General features: G+C 35.5%; 1 protein-coding gene across 3 annotated transcripts in view; it reads right to left on the bottom strand.

The window, feature by feature from the left end:
* The window catches only part of SLCO1A2 (solute carrier organic anion transporter family member 1A2), a 40,164-nt gene extending 19,951 nt beyond the window's left edge, over nucleotides 1–20,213 (bottom strand). The window contains exons 1-7 of one of the 3 annotated variants that reach the window (XM_028093255.2): nucleotides 20,154–20,213; nucleotides 15,110–15,251; nucleotides 10,785–10,917; nucleotides 7,726–7,832; nucleotides 5,347–5,493; nucleotides 2,551–2,649; nucleotides 1,737–1,958 (exon numbers count right to left, since the gene is read on the bottom strand). In XM_028093255.2, the coding sequence (XP_027949056.1) occupies nucleotides 1,737–1,958; nucleotides 2,551–2,649; nucleotides 5,347–5,493; nucleotides 7,726–7,832; nucleotides 10,785–10,917; nucleotides 15,110–15,251; nucleotides 20,154–20,213 (910 nt within the window). Of the gene's footprint in view, nucleotides 1–1,736; nucleotides 1,959–2,550; nucleotides 2,650–5,346; nucleotides 5,494–7,725; nucleotides 7,833–10,784; nucleotides 10,918–15,109; nucleotides 15,252–20,153 lie in introns of those variants that run through there. The other 2 variants (XM_088025567.1, XM_088025568.1) reach the window with 2 other exon arrangements.
* Between the last annotated feature and the right edge of the window lie 740 nt (nucleotides 20,214–20,953).

Genomic DNA, 20,953 nt, shown 5'->3' on the forward strand with positions numbered 1-20,953 from the left:
TGGACTGACACAGCTTAGGGCCAAATTTGTGGCCCATCTCTTGGAAATGTTCCAAGGTCACCCTGCCACCATTTTGGGGTCAAAGTCTCACTTATAATTAGTTTTCACTTTTCCTATCTTCACATTGTTTGTCTTGATTTCCTTACTTATTGTGTATTTTTTGCTCAATAAGCTGCCCGAAATCCAAAGAATCAACAAATAAACAAATTGAGAGAGAGAAGGAAGCATAGCTTAATGCAAAGAAACCTATTTTAAGCTGTAGAATTCATATTTATGAATAAAGTACATGGTAGGTAAGAAAGTTGTGTTCAGAGCACTTTGGAGCTTTTTAAGTTGTCCATGTTTGTTGACATCTCTGTCCTAATAGATGAGTCTCAGCAGTTCAAATCTCTTTTCTGTATGTCTCATACTAAGCTCCAGTTCTTTTCTATATGTCTCATACTAAGCTCAGTTCTTTTCCCAACTGATCTTTGCAGATCACAAACAATATTCTGTGTTAAAATCTTCTATCAGTCCATATCAGCTTTTCCAAAGGAATTGTTAATATAATCATGACCACTCTGGAATTTGAAAGGTTCTGGATTGGCTTCTAATGATCTGAGAAGTATTATGTTTAATAGTAGTTTAAGTGAATGTATAATTGTTAATAAAAATTCTGTGCAAACTGGTCTTATAATTTATGGGTGTTGGTAGAAGTAGCAACATCAACAATAATAACACTAATACTAATAGCAGTAATAATAGTAATATGTGCCAGACCTCCTTTTACCTTCACACAACAACTCTGTAATAGTAAGTACTGTTATTACCCCATTTTACAGATAAGGAGACTGAGTCCCTCTTTACCTTGTAAATGAACAATCTTTAAGAATTCCAAGGCCCAGGCCATACCTTGTACTAATTAAATCAGACCTCCTGGGAATACTACAGTATTTCTGGGCATCAGTCATTTTTTTTAAATTTCCCAGGTAATTCCAACATATGGACAAGTTTGAGAATCAGTGTTCTTAAACATTAAATACTTAAACTACTTTAGCTTAGTTTCCCATAGAAACACTTTCTGTAAATTATTCTTTGAACTTTTATTGAAGATGTATCCAAAAAGGAAAAAAAAATTCCTGTTCTATAAAATATGCATTTGCACTTGCTGGAAAACTACTACATGGTTCAATATTGCCTGCATTATACATCATATGATGAGTTTTTCTTTTTTTACAGTGTGTTACTTGGAGAACACTTTCTCTTTACGAATTATTTTTCTTCTCTTTATCAAATATAGAGAGTTATGTGACCTATCGTGTTTTCTTTTCCTGCCTTAACTTGCAGGAAGCTCACAGTCAAGCTAACATTTTTTTATTTCAGAACTATATATTTACTTGCAATATTGTGTAGTTTTTCCTCCTTTTGTTCTCAGTTCGAATTTCTTTTTTTTTAATTAGACCTATGTTCTCTATAAAAAAGATCTGTTAAAAGCAAATGGGAATTTATTTAGTGTCTGAATTGAAATAAAATTTTATATACATACTGATTACAGATAATTTGGCTTCCAAATTATATTACTTATTTCCAAGTAGTAGCACAGGAAGACTCAGACTTGTTAGACATTATTGACTACTGACTGTTAATGACAAATTGTCTTAATGAACCCTAGCGTGATATAGTGTTAGAATGAAATATAGACACATCTCTAAAAAACAAAAAGTAAATTATATAGTATTTAGAATTTTTATATTTGCCTTTAGTGATTCCATCCTTTTCCTTCTTGACCTCTTCTTTTTGTTTCTCTTTTTTGTCATTTTTAATGATGTCTGCATTATTCTTTAGTCCTTCCTTTGGAAGCATTTTGGGCAAAAAGAAAAAAGGAATGGCAGTGAGCACATTCACTCCTGCACAAATCAAAAAGCCAAACCACCATGCACCAACCCAACGAGTATCAGTGGGAGTTATGGTCAGATCATCTGTAAAGAAATATACACATTTTATTAGCTGGTCACGAGTTCCTGCATGAACTATAGAAAATTATTAATATTACCATTATATTATTAATAAAACCAGTTCTCAGGTTTTATCCAAGTACAGACCTTGTAAACAATTTAGACATTCATAAAATTTGTCTGACAATATGTGGTATTACAATATTGCCTAGCAATAAATTATTTTGGTTCTCTGTCCTCTCCTGTAGGGAATTTACAAACAGATATTTATGAAATGACTACAAGCTCTATTTAACTACATATAAATGATTATTTGATTAAAAGAAATTCAGATCTACGTTGTCTTTATATCTCTTGAAAAAAGGAAACATGGTTGTGGCACAATAGAAAGAGCACTGGATTTTGTGTCAGAAGGTCAGCATTTTAACTTGTTTTCTTGCTCACTGGTTTGAAATATTCGAAAAATTATTTAAACTCCTTTACTCCAGTTTGCACACCTGAAAAGTAGAATTAGTCAACTCACCGAGTTGACCCACTAAAGCAAGAACTACCTGTGATAACATAACTGAAGGTGATTTGTATATTCTAGACCTATAAATAAATTTTATTGAATTACCTGTGTTCACGGATCCAGTGTCAACATAAACATTTGCACAGAATGATGCTAACAAAAGTCCAATCAAAGGACCAATGATAGCTCCTGTTTCTACAAACCCTAAAAATAAATGAAAACATAAAGTTATAGTATAGTTATATACCCACTTTAAAGAGTCCTGATTCCGTAAAGAGTCTGAAGACTGCATTGTTTTTGCCTCAGATATGTTTGCCTTAAACTTTCAATTTGTAAGAAAATTAAGCTTTGTGTACATATAAGTAACAAGTTTACTTCTGTTAATGTGGAGAAAAAGAACCGCAAAATTTAAAACCACTTTCTCTAGGCCTCCAAATTCTCTTGCATGATAAATCGCAGGTAAATCTGCTGTAGCAGCATAGGCTAGGATCATGCTGTTGACAAAACCACAACACAGAGTGAAATTCTTTTGCTGCTTTCCATAGGCACATTTTTGGAGGAATTCTAGACCAACACCACATTACAATAAATTTCTCGTGGCATGTTCCTCGGAAAACTTTCACTCCCACATTTCTGATTTGAAACGTCTTCTGGCTATGTCCTCACCATTACTGTTACTTCTCTTCTTTCATCATGATCTCCTTTCTTATCCTTCACATTCTTGTCTTCCATTCTCATCAGTCCCCTCTGCCCTCAAGACTTCTTACTCATCTGGAATTTCATCATCAGTGAGCTCATGGCTTATCTACAATTCAGAATCGAGGCTGAGCCTTCCCCACTGCTGAAAACTCAGACAGCTTCTCCAGTTTCTTCAACTTGTTCCTCCTTACTTCAAAATATGTCTTCTGCCTTCTCCATGGTTCCGTAGGCTAGCTCCCTCCTGTACACAGACCTGACTTCTTGACCTCAACCCTTCTATCTTCTCTGAGGTCTTGCTCAACTGAACATGCCTTTTGTTGTGTTGGTTCAGTCTCCCCTATTGACTGATTACAGTATCTCACATCCACCCTGCTTTCTTTCCTTTCATTAGACTCTGCATTTATACCCTCACCACTTCCTGAATCTACTCAAATCCTTCCACATTCTTCTCAAAATACTTGCAGGTAGCACCAGTGTTCTTTTTGCCACTTACTTGGTGTCCTTTTCTGGTCTCCATTCTCCTAACTCTTTATGTTATTTGACATTGCAGGCTAGCTCCTCTTTTGAATTTTCCTCCTAATACTTTCGCAAAACTATGCACTTATTGTTTACTTTTTCCCTTGTGACTACTCCTTTGATTTTCTTCTTCCTATTCTGCTCAATAACTAAAAGTGTTCCCTAGTGTTTTAGCCTAGGATTTCTCACTATATATGGCTTCCCATGACAAAACTCACTTTTCTCCCTCAATTTCATTTATTTTCTCTATATAAGTGATTCTCAAAATTCATTTCTAGCTTTTATATTCTCTCCTAAACTTCAAAGCCATACATAGAACTATTTTCTTCCATGATATAGCTTATTGATTTATAGTTATTTAATTATATGCATGTGCACATTTATTTCATTTTCTTAAGTCTAATTTTTTTCAAATTTAATTACACACAGGTATTTATCAGATTTGGCTGATTAATAATTATGTAGTTATTTATATACTAAACCTTATATGGACTCTGTCTTTTTTTTTTTAATATGGACTCTGTCTTATTCATCTTAGTACATATAGAGATTATTACCATTATTTCCATATATTATATGCCCTAGTATTTACTGAATAAAGAAATACAGATTATAACAAGGTGTTTGTTAATTTATTGCAGGCAAGCATTTGTATTCTTTCAAGATAAGTACGTGAAGGGATTTGAAAGGACAGAAAAGAAAAACATTGCAAAATCTTATTGCAAAATCAATGAGTGATCAAAAAGTGCCAAAGATTACTTGAGGTAAGGATCTCTAAACATTTTGACCTATCTTCGTTATGGGTAGCTCTGTTCCGATCCTCTTTCACCCTCTTTGACGTTTCTGGTTCTTAAAATATTTGTCTACATTAATAGAAAATGTCTCCAGACTAAAAGTTACACTTTTGTAAATAACAACAGATGGAACAACTAAAGAATACAAATAAGTTATTCATAACAAATTAAGAACATTTAGGAGATTGGAAGACAACATAAGAAGGTAGATCTTATTTTGGTTATTGTGGGAGGTGACACTGATAGATTTTAGAAAAGGAAATTTCAAGAAACATTCCCCAAAGTATGAACCAGATATTTGTGAAGAATCTGAAAAAGCCTGACTAGCATGGAGAGATTGTGAAGAAATTAAATAGACTGAGTAATAAGTGGAGAGGTCAAATTTAGTAAAGAAAGAGCCAGTATGTTTTATAGACATGGTAGAGAAGACATGATTAAAACAATATTTGAGAAAAAATATACTGTAAAAATGTTTATAAGAAATTGAAAGAAAATGCTAGTGGCTAATGAAGATGTTATAATAATCTACAGATGAAGTAGACCCGAACAAAAATAGAGGTAATGAAAATAGAAAGATTTTGAATATGAGACATTTTAAAGAAAACATTGTTAAATCACTTAACAGACTTGATATAGAGTGGTGCCAAAGAAAGGGATGAGTCAAAGAGAACTCTGGGGGCAACTAGATGAGTGGTATTTTTTAATAGCAAAAAGCAGAGTCAGAAAAGTGGCTTATTTGGAGTTAGCTCAATTCAGTAAACTTTTATTGATTACCAGCTGTGCCAAGGTACTCTGGTCGTCATTCTGGAAATCACTGAATCCGAGTAATTGACATCTACCTGTAAGGAACTTCCTTTCCTGAGAAGAGCCTAAGGCAGATTTTCAAACTCACCAATATATAAAGGAGAGTTTTCAGATTTGGCAAAGTCTTCTATGTAGGAAATACCCAAAGGCATGATGGGAGTTTCACCAATTCCACGTATGATATTTCCTACTAGTACATATACCCACATTAATGATTTAACTTCTTTCACACAGTCTGTATTTAAAGAAGAAAAAAGATATTGTATTAGTGATTTGGTAGTAAAGTATCGGTAATACTTAATTCTACATTTTTGGTAAACATTTCACAGTTCTTATGTGGCATGGCATCTTGTCAATGATTTATACTACTACGTCAGCAATGTATCATTGGACCATCCCATTTGCATTTTCTGACAGGGTACTTAGGTATGGTCAAATGTAAGTCATATCCTGGAGCCAATTCCTACTGGGTTGGGATAGATGAATAGTATACACATCTCTTTTCAATTTAGTATTTGATGGCAACACATTGGTAGTTTGATGACAGTATTTACGCACAGAAATTGACAAACACTAAAAGCCAGAACTTTTTTCCCCCCAGAGAGATCGTTTATCATCAACTACCGAACCCAGTTAGCTGCTGTGAGAGCTACCCCACTTCTACACTAACTTAGGGAAGAGAAAAAAACCACAAATATCTCTCCCTAGAACTGATACTGTAAGATTTAAATAAGAATCTCACTGAAGTTTGAGTTCTCTATAGTTCTAATTACTTTATAGAAACTAAAAATATTTAACTGGGTAGTAATCACATTTTCTCTGTAGAACCTACTGTATACTGTAACCACCAAATAATTTTTAACAGAGAAACCCACCCCAATCCTTGGAGCAGTACTGCTTAGTAAAATAACAAAGAGTAGGTCAAAAGAATGAAAGGGAGGAAGATAGGCAGTTGTCTAAAAAACAGCCAATTCTGTTCTAAGCCAATATAGCTATCAAGCCAAGAGGATACTCTGTGGAGTCATGTTTTCAGGAAAGTGAATGACAACTTATTTTTGTGTCCTATAATCTGCCCAGGTACTCACAGATGTGAGGCTCCTGAGCACAGCTGGGCCTGGAAATATCTTGTGAGGTTTATCTCTCAGTCTTTCCCAGTCCAGAAAATCATAATGTCCATTTCTGGGTATTCATGTGTTGTTTTTTTTTTTTTTTTTTTTATGGTGAGCGCAGTGATTTGTGTCTAGAGATCATAGGCAAATTCTAGGCCTACTCCAGGACAAAATTTAACATGTCAGGTGATCAAAGAATTAATGTACTTTTCTGGAGATTCACTAGACTGGAAAGATTTTGATTTAAATATTACAATGCATATTTTTAAAAAAATAGAAAATAAGACCTAGGTCAGTCTTTGGCAAAAGTCAGTTTAAGAAGAGAATATAGGCCACCATTGATGTCACTGGTTTTTTTTGTTTGTTTGTTTCTTTCTTTCCCCAGAGAGTTGCTTTGGCTTAGAGTTTCTGAGACAGCTATTCTTATACTCCGAGAAGCTGTTTAGTTTCCTCTGATTCCATGCCAGCAGTGAAATTCCCAGCCTTGGGGACCAATGTAACCCCCACTGATATGAATCCAGCATAAAAATGTCCCCATCACAGGAAGAGAAAGTTCTGGTCTGAGGTCAATCAATGGGTTACTTCCAGACTAAGCATCCAGTCTGAGGTCAATCAATGGGTTACTTCCAGACTAAGCATCTGGTCTGAGGTCAATCAATGGGTTACTCCCAGACTAAGCATCACCAGAAGATTATATAGGAGGTCCCTTAACATATGAAGGAGTAGAAGCTGGCATGTTGGTGCCTGCGCCCTCAGAAAGCCAGAAGAAGCACCACTATTTTGTCAGACTATAAATTAGTATCTCTGGTAAAGAGGAAGAAGTAGGGCAGAAAGACAAGTTCCTACTTCAGCAGAAAGAGAATAGAGTAAATCAAGGTTATAGCGTACTTGCCTGCTTTCTCTGCTATAGAAGATCAGGGCTATAACGCACATCTTTTTGTTTTTATTTCTATTACTCATTTACAAATCATCAGCCTAAATCCATCTTTCTAAGATGTTTTCCTCTATGGAATTAACTCTAAGTCGTCCTTGGATAGATGTTGTTGACTTATTTTTAAATAACCATTGCAAAAATAAATAAATAAATAAATAAATAAATAAATAAATAAATAAATAACCATTACAAAGAACAGATAAGACATTAAGTATATTCAAATATAAGAGGAATAACATTTAAATTATGAGCCATTTCTATTTCCCTCCATGATCTCCTCCAAAATCTCTGAAAAAAAAATAAAATTTCTTTTGTTCATTTACCTTACTCACTTAACCAAACTTAGTAACATTCAAAGCCCCTCAGCAGAAAGTGTTCAGTTACAAATTCACTGAACAGAAAGCAATACAATGAAGTAGACAACCTGATGGATCTTCTGTTGGTCTGAAAATCTGGGTTCCATTTTCCATACACAAGAAACTGTTTGAGGACAAATTGCCTGAAACTGAAACTGTAGATTCATATTCATATCTGTATGAACACAGGGAAACATGGTGATGTTAAGGAGCCAATGAAGACAACGTGAGCATTGTGCAGATTAACAACTCCTGCTTCACATAAGACACAACATCCAAATCCAGGAAATATTTCATTTTGCCACCTAATCATCATAAATTAATATCACTGAAAAGAACTTGCCACTCACTGTCAACGTACAATCACTTGACAGCTAGCTTTCAATTATCTGTAGGGGGGATGATATACCTTTTAAATTATCTGGCATCAACCTTCAGTGATTTTTTAGGTGATCATTTCCTGGAAATAATTACTGTGGGATAAGGAACAAAAACCAAGAAAAATAATAGACTCAACAAAGTGTAATTAAAGGCTTTGGGGAGAAGAACAACACAACAAAAACGTCTCCCACTTTCTGAGAATCCAAACAATAATTCCTTCACGTGTTCATTAATGCCCTCAGAGAAACAAAACATGTACCCATCATAGTGAGAAAGCTTAGGAGAATCTCAAACACTGTGGCGTCACAATGTAATGCCTTTTTCTCTTCTCATGAGAACAAAAGTGTTAATAAACTGTGACCATGTATCTTAGGCAAATTACCACAAGATCCACATGCCCTTTCTCAGAAAGAAAATTACTTGCTGCAACAATGGAGGAAAATATGTCCAGCTCTCTTTGTTAGAAATTGCACTGGGTTGGTTTCTATATTTCTATTAGAGAATGCCAAAGAAAACTTGCCTTTCTGAGTTTCAAATGAGCTAAAGATTGTTATGCTTGGATGTCACCAATAGTCCTAATTACTATGTTATAGAACATAATAAAAAGGGTTAAAATACCTTCCCCTTAGAATAACTGCCCAGTCATACCCATAGAATTTGGCTGTGAATCATGGACAAAGGCTTCTGTCTCCACACCCATGATCCCATGAGACATGGAAGCTTCAGACAAAAAAAAGAAAGAAAAGAATAATACCTTTGGCAGAGTGTAGAAAGAAGTGAAAATAATAGCTGAATATTACCTGACATTGTCTTGGATAGGATGGGTTAGGATAGGAAAGGAAATAAAAGAACAATAGAAATTCTTTGCCTTGAAACCTCTGATCCCTTCAGAAATATCTGAAAGTTAAAATATCTTTTTCATTTAAATTACCTACTTAAAACCCAATAACTCATTCCATGTCCACTCATTCCCCAAACATCAGCAAAATGGTAATAAATGGATTTTAAAGTAGGAAAGGAAAGGCATAATGTCATGTGGATAAAGAGAAGGGAAGATGTGACAAAAAGAGAGAGTTTAATAGGATTTTGAAAATGGAAAAGAAGTTGAGTGATCACTGAATTTGTAGATATAAGAAACACAGCCCTGAGTAAGTGCCTGTAGGAGAGCAACTAAACACATGCCATACAAACCTAGAAAACTTCAGGCAAGAAGCAAGATACTTCTAAAGTGAGAGTATGCATAGACCCAAAAGAAGATTGCTTTAAAGTGTGTATAAAGAGCAGTTAAGCCCTTATAGACATCCTCTGCCATTGCAACTGAATGTGGCCTTTGCTCAAGAGACTAAATAGACACTGAGGATAGGGAAGCCATACTAAAAACTGCAGATATTAGGCTAAAAAAATCAACATACCGAAAAATGAGATTCCCACTCCTATGTGCTGATAGTTTATGGGCAGTTCTGAGCCACTAAAAAATAACCAGTCGCTGTACAAATCACCCTATAAAGAAGTCCTCCGTTAATTAAGACTTATACACACAGAGAGAACTTCCAGTTAGCTTGTTGTTGTTATTCCTCTCTCTTAAATATGAATAGATAACCAAGAACCACCAGATATATGGGGAAAGCCTGTAATAGTAAAGATAGAGACAAAACAAATAAAAACTGTACATTCAGAGAAAACAGAGAATGAAGAGAGATGAAGAAAATTTAGATGGAAAAAGACATTGCATTCTTGAAAGAAGAACAAAATGTTCCTTAAAAAGATACATTCAAAGAACAAAAGAGTCATTGGAAAATTCCCAAGGATAATGGTGAGGGAAAATTTCAAGGAAGGAGCCATGCACCAGGCCTGGGAGATTCCAGTTCAGATTTCAGACAGAGGATTGATGGTGACATAGAGGTATCTCTAAGAAAAAAAGGAAACCCTGTGACATGTATGAGCATTTTGAGATGTTGCCCTATCAGTGGAGAGTTTGGTGATGATTAGTGAGAGATAAAAAGAAAATGACTCAAATAAAAAGGGAACAATTATTAAATCCAAGGAAAATAAAGATGATATAAGAAAGGAATGACAGTATGGTTCAGCAGTGAAAGATACTTACATAGTCATCCACATGGAAATAGTGAATATAATTTTATAGCAGAAAATCAATATATATTACATAACACAAAAGTATTAACAACTAAAAGGATGAACATTTACTTAGAACCATGGAGGCAAATAGCAGAAGAAAAAACTAAAAGAGTTGCAAGTAGTTACTCCAGGAAAGCAGTAGTATGGAAAATGTTGAAGGGACAGGGGACAAATTTTTTCAATATAATTTTAATTTTACAAGTTGATGCACGTATTACTTTGGTAAAATTAAAGTAAAAATCAACCCTCAGACTGGCCTGTCTCTTAGTGACCTACATACAAGTAAACAGAACCTCATTGTAATTAGAAGTGTCTAAATAGTCCCCGGAAAAGAATAAGCCCACATTTTGCCAGGTCCTAAAACTTTTTCATCAGACTCCATTCCATAAAATCCCAAATCTCTGTTTCATAGGTGGAAAAATGTGACTATGTAAGTGAAGCAAGGCAGCCCAGAGCACAAGAGACTGGTGGAACGGAATCTGCATCTTTCAGCTCCCATTGTGGTGCTCTGTGCTTTTAGGAAGTATTGCTCCTAGAAAGGGAATTTCAAGTTTCATTCCATACAATCAAAAGTTGAGCTTAAAAAGTCATCAGAAACTGGAATACTTACCGGTCCATGAGGAAATGAGGTAGAGATTGTAAGAAACACCCTACGCCCATAACCACACATCCGACACCAATCAGTATAGGTCTATGTAATTGGGTTCCAAAATAACTCACAAATATAATCAACAAAAGATTTCCTAGGAAAAAATTGAGATGAAAAAAATGAATATTTCAATAAGAATGAACAATAGCTTAGCTTCATCCAATCATTTACTGTCTGGCATTTATTGTATAAAAACTACCTCGAATACCAGGACTGGTGCTAGGGATGCATGAAGCAATAAATGAATAAGACACAACTCGTGCCTTGAAGAAGGACTCTGTTTCACAATCTCAACAAATATGTAAACAGATCTCTGTGGTACACCAACATTTAAAGAGGGCAGAAGAAGAGAAGCCAGTGGGACTGGGCAATGGTTCTGAGAGATGTTAAAGACTCTGTGTGTGATTATGTAGCTTAGAAAAATGGGATGCCAAAGTAGGTGTTAGACTGTATGTCACCTCTGGCCTTTCCTTCCATGTCTCCTCCAAGCTTGAAAAGAGAAGCCAAAGTCAAATTCAGATAGATATATGTTTTAACTCATGATTTAAATATAACTACATATTGGTCAATATATCCAAGCCAGAGATCTATGTTTATTTTTACTTATCTCCTTAGAAGTAAAAAACAGTAGGTCTTCACTTCCCCAACTGGGTCTTAGAAGTAAGTCTTACTTTGAGAAGTAAATTCAATGAAAAATTTATCCACATCTTAGGATGAAGTTTAAGGGTAAAGAAACTAATTGAGGAGGTCCCATTCCAATGGACAAGACTTGATAAGAATGGCATAAAGGGTTGAAAGAACCAAACACATGGGGAAGTTCTCATACGATACATTTTAAATTCAGTGATCAATATTTTCCCTGATCTACTCTACATAAGGAAAATCTCTATGATGAGCTTGAGAATGATAAAAATTTAAAAAACTCTCCCTCAAGTTGTTAATAATTTTCCAAGTAGTAGTGTGTATTTTGAAGACTTTTCTTTCCATATCTGTTTTGCTCTAGTCTGCCTTGTTAAGAAGAAATGTCAGTGCCTATATTGTTTCATATGGATGGTGCCTCACCAAGGGCCACCACACTGGCCTCCCTAGGTTTCTAAAATCCCCATCATCAAAGCCATCCACGTTGAAAGTATTATCTCTAGAAAGCCACCGTTCAAAAGCCATATCCATTTTTGAAATGAGAAGAAAGGAAGAGCCTTCTCTCCATGTAAGGGTGAGCTTTTCAAGCTGCCTTTCTCTGTTGGTAAAATAATCACCATGAGAGGGAATAGAAATGGATAGATAATATTTTTATCAAAGGTATGGAGAACACTGTCTATAAAAATTACTGAGGAAAGGTAAGCAAACTAATGCATTTATTGGCATCTGTAAATTACCTCTCCTCTTCCCTTCAGCAATTATTTCAGATCTTCACCATTTTTCTCAAGCCACCTATTGCCACTCACATTCCCTAGTTAATACTTTCTACTGTGTCAAGAAATTTGGGGCAGTCAGGTTTCCCACCTTAATGGCTTTTCCACCTTCCTTCAGTTTCAGAGGTTGTGGTGCCCATCTGACCATCCAAGGTCTAACACCCTATCTGGCCACTCCATTTCTCCAGCAACTTAGTCCAAGAATTAAAATCTTTCTCGTACATTTTAAGTCTCTCCCTCTCTGCTGCATTTTAATTACAGATATTTTCTAGTTTCCCTCCAAACCGACAGTCATCTGTAGTCACAGATTCCACTTCTTCCCCTCATTCTTTCCCAAAGTCACTGCTCTCTCTCTGCCTTCTAGCTTCTCTATCTACTCTTCAGCTAAAAGTGCCCTGGCCAAAATCATCAATTATCATATCATAAAACCCAGGGGATAGTTTTCTATCCTTGTCTAACTGGATATGTCTAATGCTTTTGAGACTGCTCACAAATTCTTCTTTTGGAAACTTCTACTCCCTTGGTATCTATCATAACATTCTCTCCTGCTTCCCCTCTTAATTCTCTGACTATTCCTTCTCTTAACACTTTTGTGGGCTCTTTTCTTCCACCTGTTCCTTAAGTATTGGTGCACCTGAGGGATCCACCCTTTGTCCATGGTACTTATCTCCCTGCACCCTCTCCCTAAATAGCCTCGTCTGTTCTTTAGTTTTAACAACCACGTGTTTACTCAGTAATCAGTGGCTCCAGCCCAAACAGCTCCTCCAATGCTTCTAGCTCATACAACTGCCAAGCAGACATCATTACTCAAAGGCCTCACTGCTAATACCACAAATAATTTGCTTAAACAGAACTCATCGTCATCCCCATAGCCACCACCACAACCTTGTCCCCCTTCTCCTATTTCCTGCCTCAGCACCACTATCCACTCCACTGCCCAAGCTGTAAACCTGGGGATTCCTGCTTTTCTCATTGCCACATCCAGTCTGTCACTAAGTTCTCAGGAACTTAACTCCTAAATATTTTGTAGGTCACCCTCTTCTCTGTATTTCTACCAGTATGATCCTGACTCAGACGCAGATAGCTCTCTCGTGCTTTTGTGTTGGCCTGCTAGGATCCTCTCTGGTTGGCTGGCCACCTTCAAATGTATCTCTAACATAGCCACAAGCATGGCCCTGCTTCAAAGCAAATCTGACCTTCATTTTAAATAGGTGCTCTTAACCTGCAGTGTATAAACAAACCTCTAAGGAGTCCAAAGATAAAAATCAGGGGTTCCATGAACTTGAGTGAGAAAAAAAGTTGCATCTTTATTTTCACTAAGATTTAGTTAAAATTAATATTAGCATTCTCTTTGATAGTGAGAGTAGGTACAAACTATGGTAGCATTAACAGTACTTATGATTTTTTTCACAGATTGCCACCAATAAAAGTTGTAGATATTTGCATTTGGCATTACAGTTGTTTCAGGTACCTCAAAATATTAACCCTACTTATTACTTAAAAAAATTAGTGTAGATATTATATTTAATGTATTGGTAAGCACAAATACTACTATATGACCAGTTGTTTTAATATTTTGATGATTTTATTCAAATAAAATGGGGTTTCTTTTTACTTTTATAATTTTTACTTTACGCACGTTCCATAGCAAACACACAAGGCTAACCATAGTCGATTTCTCACTGCTGCCCATTTCTCCAGACTCATATCTTAATAATTCCCACATCAGCTTTGTGAGTCAATAATATTGGGCTGAGTGTTACTCCCCATACAAATTACTACACTACCTTGCCCTTATGCTTCTTCTATTGGAATTCCCTCCACACTCATCCCTCTTTCTTCACCTAGAAAACTTTTTACTCATCCTCCAACATCTTCCCTAAGTAAGGCTGTGTCTTGATGTATGTTCCCATAGGACTTTGCATCTGTCTATGCCACCGAACTTACTGCATTCAATTAAAATTATTATTGTACATCGATGCCCTCCCTTAGATTGTGAGCTGAGTCCAGGCAGGACTGTATAAAGAGTTATTTCTAACTCCATCACCAGGATCCAGCCCACAAGTGGTACGGAGTTGGGTTGGGGGGATAAGTTAAACACTAAGAGACAAGATCAAGCATCACCTGTTTCAGCTTTGCCTCTCCTCAATCCTGATTTTTCTTCCAGATATTGATTAAGTATATTAAAGGTAACTTTCACCTTGGAGGAAGTAGAAGCTACTCTAAAACTGTGAAAGAACAGTATTCATATTTCTATGCAGCTTTGTTTACAGGAGAAATCTCTCTCTTCCTCATTCTTCCCGTGTCTTCACATCTTCCCAGTCCTCCACAAAAATCAGACAGTAAGAACAGATTTTATTCTTTCCTAGAGTCTGTTTCTGAAATAAATTCAGGGAGATGTGAAAACAGTTTCTTTTTCCCTCTGCACTTAGAAAGAAGAATTGTTAACCTCCCAGAAACAGCAGGAGAAGAAAAATATTCATGTTTTCCTTTAGAAAACAGATTTCTTTGTTTTCCATGATATATATCTTCTAAATAGGAAGATAGAGTTTTAAGAATATCAAATGATAGATTAAATATAAAAATTCTAAATACTCTGCTACTCATTCTAGATGACCAAAAAACTATTAGAATAAAAAGTCCAATGGTTGGATATGTGGCAATATTTAGGTGTCATTTGGGGGATAATATTTAAATGAATTGTTTCTAAGAAGATTCCAAGTTAGCAAGGCTATCCATTCATTTTGGAAAACACATTTTTCAGTCAGATTAGACTAGTCAGATTATTCCTAAAATTGCAAATAAGGAGAATAAAATTCAGACTAGTTTTATAGATAAAATATAAAAAGAAGTAATGCAAAAATAATTCATTACCAATCTCAAAGCTCCCGTTAATAAATCCGACTAGAAATGTAGGGATGTTGAATTGTCTCTCTATTTGTGTGAGCATGGAATTCATATAAGATCCAGATAGTGTTTTGGATACAAATGCACATGTTATTGCCAGAAGAAACATCTAGGGAGAAAAGAATATTAAAAAACACAGGAAAAATTTATTTTTGTATTTGCCACCTATTAACAAAATATCTTCTACCATAAGAATGGTTGTCTCCAACGTAAGTAACCCTTGAATATGCAAGAAACTTTTAATGTGGTCTGTTCTTCTGGTCTTTCATGCCATGTTATCTCTTTGAAAACTCAAAGTAGGCCTGATTAGTAATATTGAATTCTGTAAGTAGTTGTAGCCTCATTATTTTATAGGCATATCTATACACAGAAACAGCCACTCTAAATAAGATACAGCTAATAGTTTAAATAGATCTTCAGCACTATAATGCTATCTGTAGTACAAAGAAGACATATACAATGATAAAAAAAGGAATGTGGCATTACACAAAGACATTATTTCTATAGCAAATTTGCTCAGGATCTCTCCAAAGTAATAGGTAAATTATGCAACATCACATTGCTGCTCACTCCCAGTTTATTTATTTAAAGCAATGTTATATGTTATATATATATATATATGTTTATATATATATTTTATTAAAGTAATTATAAACCATTATAAAAATGTTTCTAAACTGACCAGGTATTTGCTTTAAGGAATGAATATGAATACAATAAATTTCTATGTATTGAATCACATTTCCTATATACTGATAGAGTTTCAGAGGACAGTCAGGTTGACGTGATCCATAACAAAAATCAAGGACAACTTAACAAATAGAACTATTGTGATCACCAAAAGCTAGCAGGATCTTACTAAAAATGTGGAAAAGTCAAAATTTTGATAGTTTTATTAAATTAGAAAGAAACAGACTTAGATTTCAATAGAGGGCTTGGCAAATGAGTGTTATATACTGGGTAATAGTATAATTAGGTAGATTAAGCACTGCTTCAGGACCAACAAATTAGTGATGAATAGATTTAGGTTGTCCTGAATGCTGGTTTCCAACCCTATGCCATAGGACTTTTTCCTTGGTCCCACTTAAAGATGCTTCCTGATGACAATTCCATCCTTGGAGACAATTCAGTCTGCTCTCTAGCCAGCATACCCAAATCCCTAAAATCCTCACCCCTCCACCTTTCACATTCCCAATCTTGAACCAACCCCACAATTTATATTGTACCTGCACATTCCCTTCAAAATTATTCACAGTCTTTTCTATTTCTCAGTCTTCAAGCCAGTCAGGTGCTTTTCATGACCAGCAAATGATCTCCGCAACGTCATCATCAAACTTACCTCCATCTCTGCCCCTCTAATTCCCCTCCTTCCTTTAAAGGATAGGTGTCCCTTTTCCAGTACAATAAAATTCCTCCACCCGTGCTTTTGAATCCATTCTTCCCATTTGAGATTATGATTTATCAGTAAATACTCTATCCTCTATGTTCAACCTCACACCCTTTACTGCCTCTCTCCCTACTAAGTATATTCAAGATATTTTTGTCTTTAAAAAATTTTATTTTTTCCCTAACCCCTGAGAGTTGCTACTCCAGCTCCCATCAGGCTGTTTGGAAGAATAATCTAGGTTTATTGCCTAGACTCTAACCTTCCGTTCACCCTTTAGTTTCCTACTGTCTGGCCTCTCCTGAAGCTACTCCACAAAAGGTCAAAAGCACCTTCTTAGTTTCCAAGTTCAGTAGATACTTCTTAGTCCTCAACTAACCTGATGTCTCTGATTCATTTGACCCCGCTAATCTCTTTTCTTCCTGAAATTCCCTCCCCCCATGCATATGTGTATGTCCACCTGCCTGCTAGACTCTTTCTATTCAGTCTTCTCTTTGGTCAACCCCTTCAGGATTTGTCTTGTACCTTCCACTCTTTGCGCTATATGTGCTCTCCCTAAGAAATCTCACTTATTCCCATAGCTTTCCCTATCATCCATATGCTGAAATCTCTCAAATGAACACACAATTTAGCTAAGACAATTGCCAGCATTACTTAGTTGCCTCTAGTCTTGTCCACACCTACACTCCCTCCCCTTGCCACCACCACTAATTTGGAGTTTAGTAAATAGCTGTCAAATGAATTAATAAAATGCATAACTAGCATGTGATTTCACTTCTTAAAATGTTTTAGTGATTTCCCACAAGAAAAATCTCTACTTTTTTAGATGGCAAACGGTGTCTCATCTATATCTCAGGATCATATCCTGCTGCTTGTCCCTGGACATAATGTTCTACTTACAGTTTCTTAATTCACCATGCCATTTCACATCTCAGTGCCTTTTACAGGATGGCATTCCACTTGTAAAGTTTTCCTTCCCCTTATGCATCTGATAAATGCATACTCTATCTCTATTCTCAGCTCTATCATCGTTTCTAATGTGGAGACTTCCTGTCTCTCGGCTCCCCAGGCAGCCTTGCCTACTCACTCGTTACCTACCTGCTGTGTACTGTCTCTATTATAGCTCTTACCACAATACACTTCATATATAAGCTTGGATGCCTATGACCTCCTCCCTCACTATACTGTGAACAATTCAAATATAGGTTCCATATATTATTTACCTTTGTATCTTTGGTGTCTAGTAAATGCCTAAAGAATAGTAGGCACTCAATACAAGTTTGCTGAATGAATGACAGATGAAATATTCAAGAACATCCTGAAGAAGTGGTCAGAGCTGAAAGTGGGCTGAATATAAGATGAAATGTAATAGGATTAAATAAATACTCCTAAGCTGAGTTGGCTGTACCAATTCATCTGGAGAAATCTGAATAGAAATTTATGTGAAAAAGACCTGGGAAATTTAAGTATAAGGCTCAATATGAGTCAAAACCATTACATGGCTGAGAAGATAATACAGCTATATCTCCAGTTGTTTATTCTTTTATAGTAAATGTCATTTGTAGAAACTGACCCCACACTATAAATCTTTGCAGAGCACATGATTGAGAATATAAAATTTTCATATGGTTTTAAAATTCAGGTTTTATATTTAAAAGTAAGGTCTACCAAAGAACATATGAATCATATTTGGGAGAATAATTTATTTTATTTTACACTTTAAGAGAGGAAACTGGATGAATCATGACCCCAATGTTCTTTCCTAAAACACCTAGATGGGTTGCCTAAACAGTTTGGTTCTAGTCACAAAGTGAAAGCAACCCGTAGCTATTATGACTCATGTCTGGTGCAAAATAACCTCTATCTTTATGAAGCTATCCTACTAGCATTTAACAGTAATGCCCAGAGTTTTAGGCAAACTTATTGAGGACAGTCCTCTGATGCTTTCTAAAGAATTTTGTTTAATATGCATATTTCTAAGTTCAGAGAAACAAAAAAAAAATCTGACTATTAAGCAGTTGGTGCCCAGTTTTACCTGATAAACTTGTCCTCTCAATATTTTGCCATAACATGAACATCAGTATCTAATCTTGCCAAACTCCAAAGTAAGCAAATATTAAATTAAGAGCAATTGTTTATAAATAACCCCTGACTTGACTTTTATTTTTTTATTTAAATTCAATTAGCCAACATCATTAGTTTCAGATGTAGTGTTCAGTAATTCCTCAGTTGTATGTAACACCCAGTGCTCATCACATCACGTGCCCTCGTTAATGCCCCCACCCGCCTCCCCTTCAGCAACCCTCTGTTTCCCAGAGTTAAGAGTCTCTCATGGTTTGTCTTCCTCTCTGATTTCTTCCCATTCAGTTTTCCCTCCCTTTTCTTATGATCCTCTGCACTGTTTCTTACATTCCACACATGAGTGAAACCATATGATAATTGTCTTTCTCTGATTGACTTGACTTTTACACACAAATGCTATTAATTTTTTCTTCCAAGTTTTTATTTAAATTCCAGTTAGTTAACATATAATGCTATCAATAATAATAGCTAATATTTATTGAATGTTTACAATATTCTAGTCATTTTTCCAAGTTTGTAAAAAGGAAAAAATCCTATGAAATAAGAGTATTGTTGTTAGCTTTTTCAAATAAGAAAGCTGAAGCACAAAGAGGTTAAGGAACTTGTCCAAGGTCACATGGCAAGTATGCAGTTGAATCTAGGTATGAACACGGGGATCCTGAGCCTAGATCCTTATTTTTAACACTCAATTTTAGAAGAAGGACATGAGAATTGGGGGACAATTTAAGAGGAATTTTTAAAATAATTAATATGGCATTTTAGGCAAAAGTAGTTTTTTAGATCTAGGTCATAATTCTCCACTTTTATGCACATGTGTAGATTTTCCCTACATGTGTGTGAAGAGAAAACAAACTTTGACAGGGAGAATATTGGTGGCAGTTTAAGTCTGGAAATCACTTGCGGCACTAGCTGTAGAATCCAGACAAATTTCCAGATCCCCTGGTTTAAAACAAATTCAAATTTTCTTTGAAGGCAAATGGCTTTGAAGATATAGGAAAAGAATTTGCTCTGAAATAGGCAAGAATACCAGAAACAGCTAACAAAACGGGCATTATTCTTACAGAGAATGATTGTTATGTTGCCAAAGTTGGAAGTAAACATTTGTTTTACTGGCTTGTTGTGAAGAAATCATTGCATGCATATAGACAAAGCATTTCTGTCCATTGAACCATTTTCTAGGAGAGACCCTCATACTCCTCTGGACTAGAAACCCTACAAGGGTGAGCATTGAAATGGCCTTTTGATACAACAAATTAAATCCTGGTGTAATATATTATGTGCCTGAAAACTTTAAGACCTTATCTTCCATTTAAGTTCCTCAAAACCATTTCTGATTAAATTGCCTGAATCAATAGCCCTATTCAACTCTCAGTTTAAAACAAACCTCAGCAAAGCAAGAAATTATCAGTATATCAGGTAATGTGACATTAACATTAAATCACTTCATGTGAGCAACTTTACAAGCTCTAGGTTAAAAAAAAAAGAAAAGGTACATACACATACACACACACACACACACACACACACACACACACGAGTCCATACCTTCAGCTTGGAAAGGCATCTTATTCTATGGGTTTCAATTCTTTTCTCAGTTTCTGCCATGTTGTTCTTCTGAGTGTTCCAAGGTATTTAGGTTTTAAATCTTGATATTTCTTAGTTCTATCCTTTTAAAGGAGACAAAAAGCTATTAACTGACAAAATCATAAATCATCATTCTTTTGAAGAAAACATGGAATCTGAGTAACAATCAGATTCCATTGTATTACAAAAATACCTGAGAAGCTTTGATTCAGATCTAGAAGAAAATAATGACGTTAGAGAAGATTTAGTTGCTAATTTTCTATTGAGAAAGTTACATCAAATAACTTTAGTTAGTCTTTAGTGAGATTAAAGATATTAGAATAATTTGCTAGGTCCCCTTGCAAAATAATGACCACGTGGTTAAAACAAAGCTTTTCATTTCTTTAGCCAAACAAATAGAACCAAAGTGAGCTTTTTGGACTTACATGAAAATGCTGCTTTTAAGTACACAAAGACTTTGATTTGTGTTTGTGCTAAAAATCTGCTTCAGCAAGCCTACCAAGGCTCAAAAATCTCTATTTGGCCAGGCTCCCTCTTCAAGTTCTTTGCGTTCCAAGACTTCCCTGGAGTTTCAGGAAGGGAAACGTTTTCTGGGGCACAGCTGATTCACGGAAACCTGGGGGGATATGGAATTTTAATCATGGAAATAGCCTAAGTAAAAATAACAAATAATTCTATGATCTGGAAAAGAATCCTACAGTTCCAAGTTATAATGTGAGGTTTAGAAGAAGACCAAACATATAAGTGGAGATCTATATGCC

The sequence above is a fragment of the Eumetopias jubatus genome, unplaced genomic scaffold (assembly GCF_037043125.1).
Source record: "Eumetopias jubatus isolate StellerSeaLion01/CBP00866 unplaced genomic scaffold, mEumJub1_p1.0 scaffold_8, whole genome shotgun sequence".
NCBI classification, from domain to species: domain Eukaryota; kingdom Metazoa; phylum Chordata; class Mammalia; order Carnivora; family Otariidae; genus Eumetopias; species Eumetopias jubatus.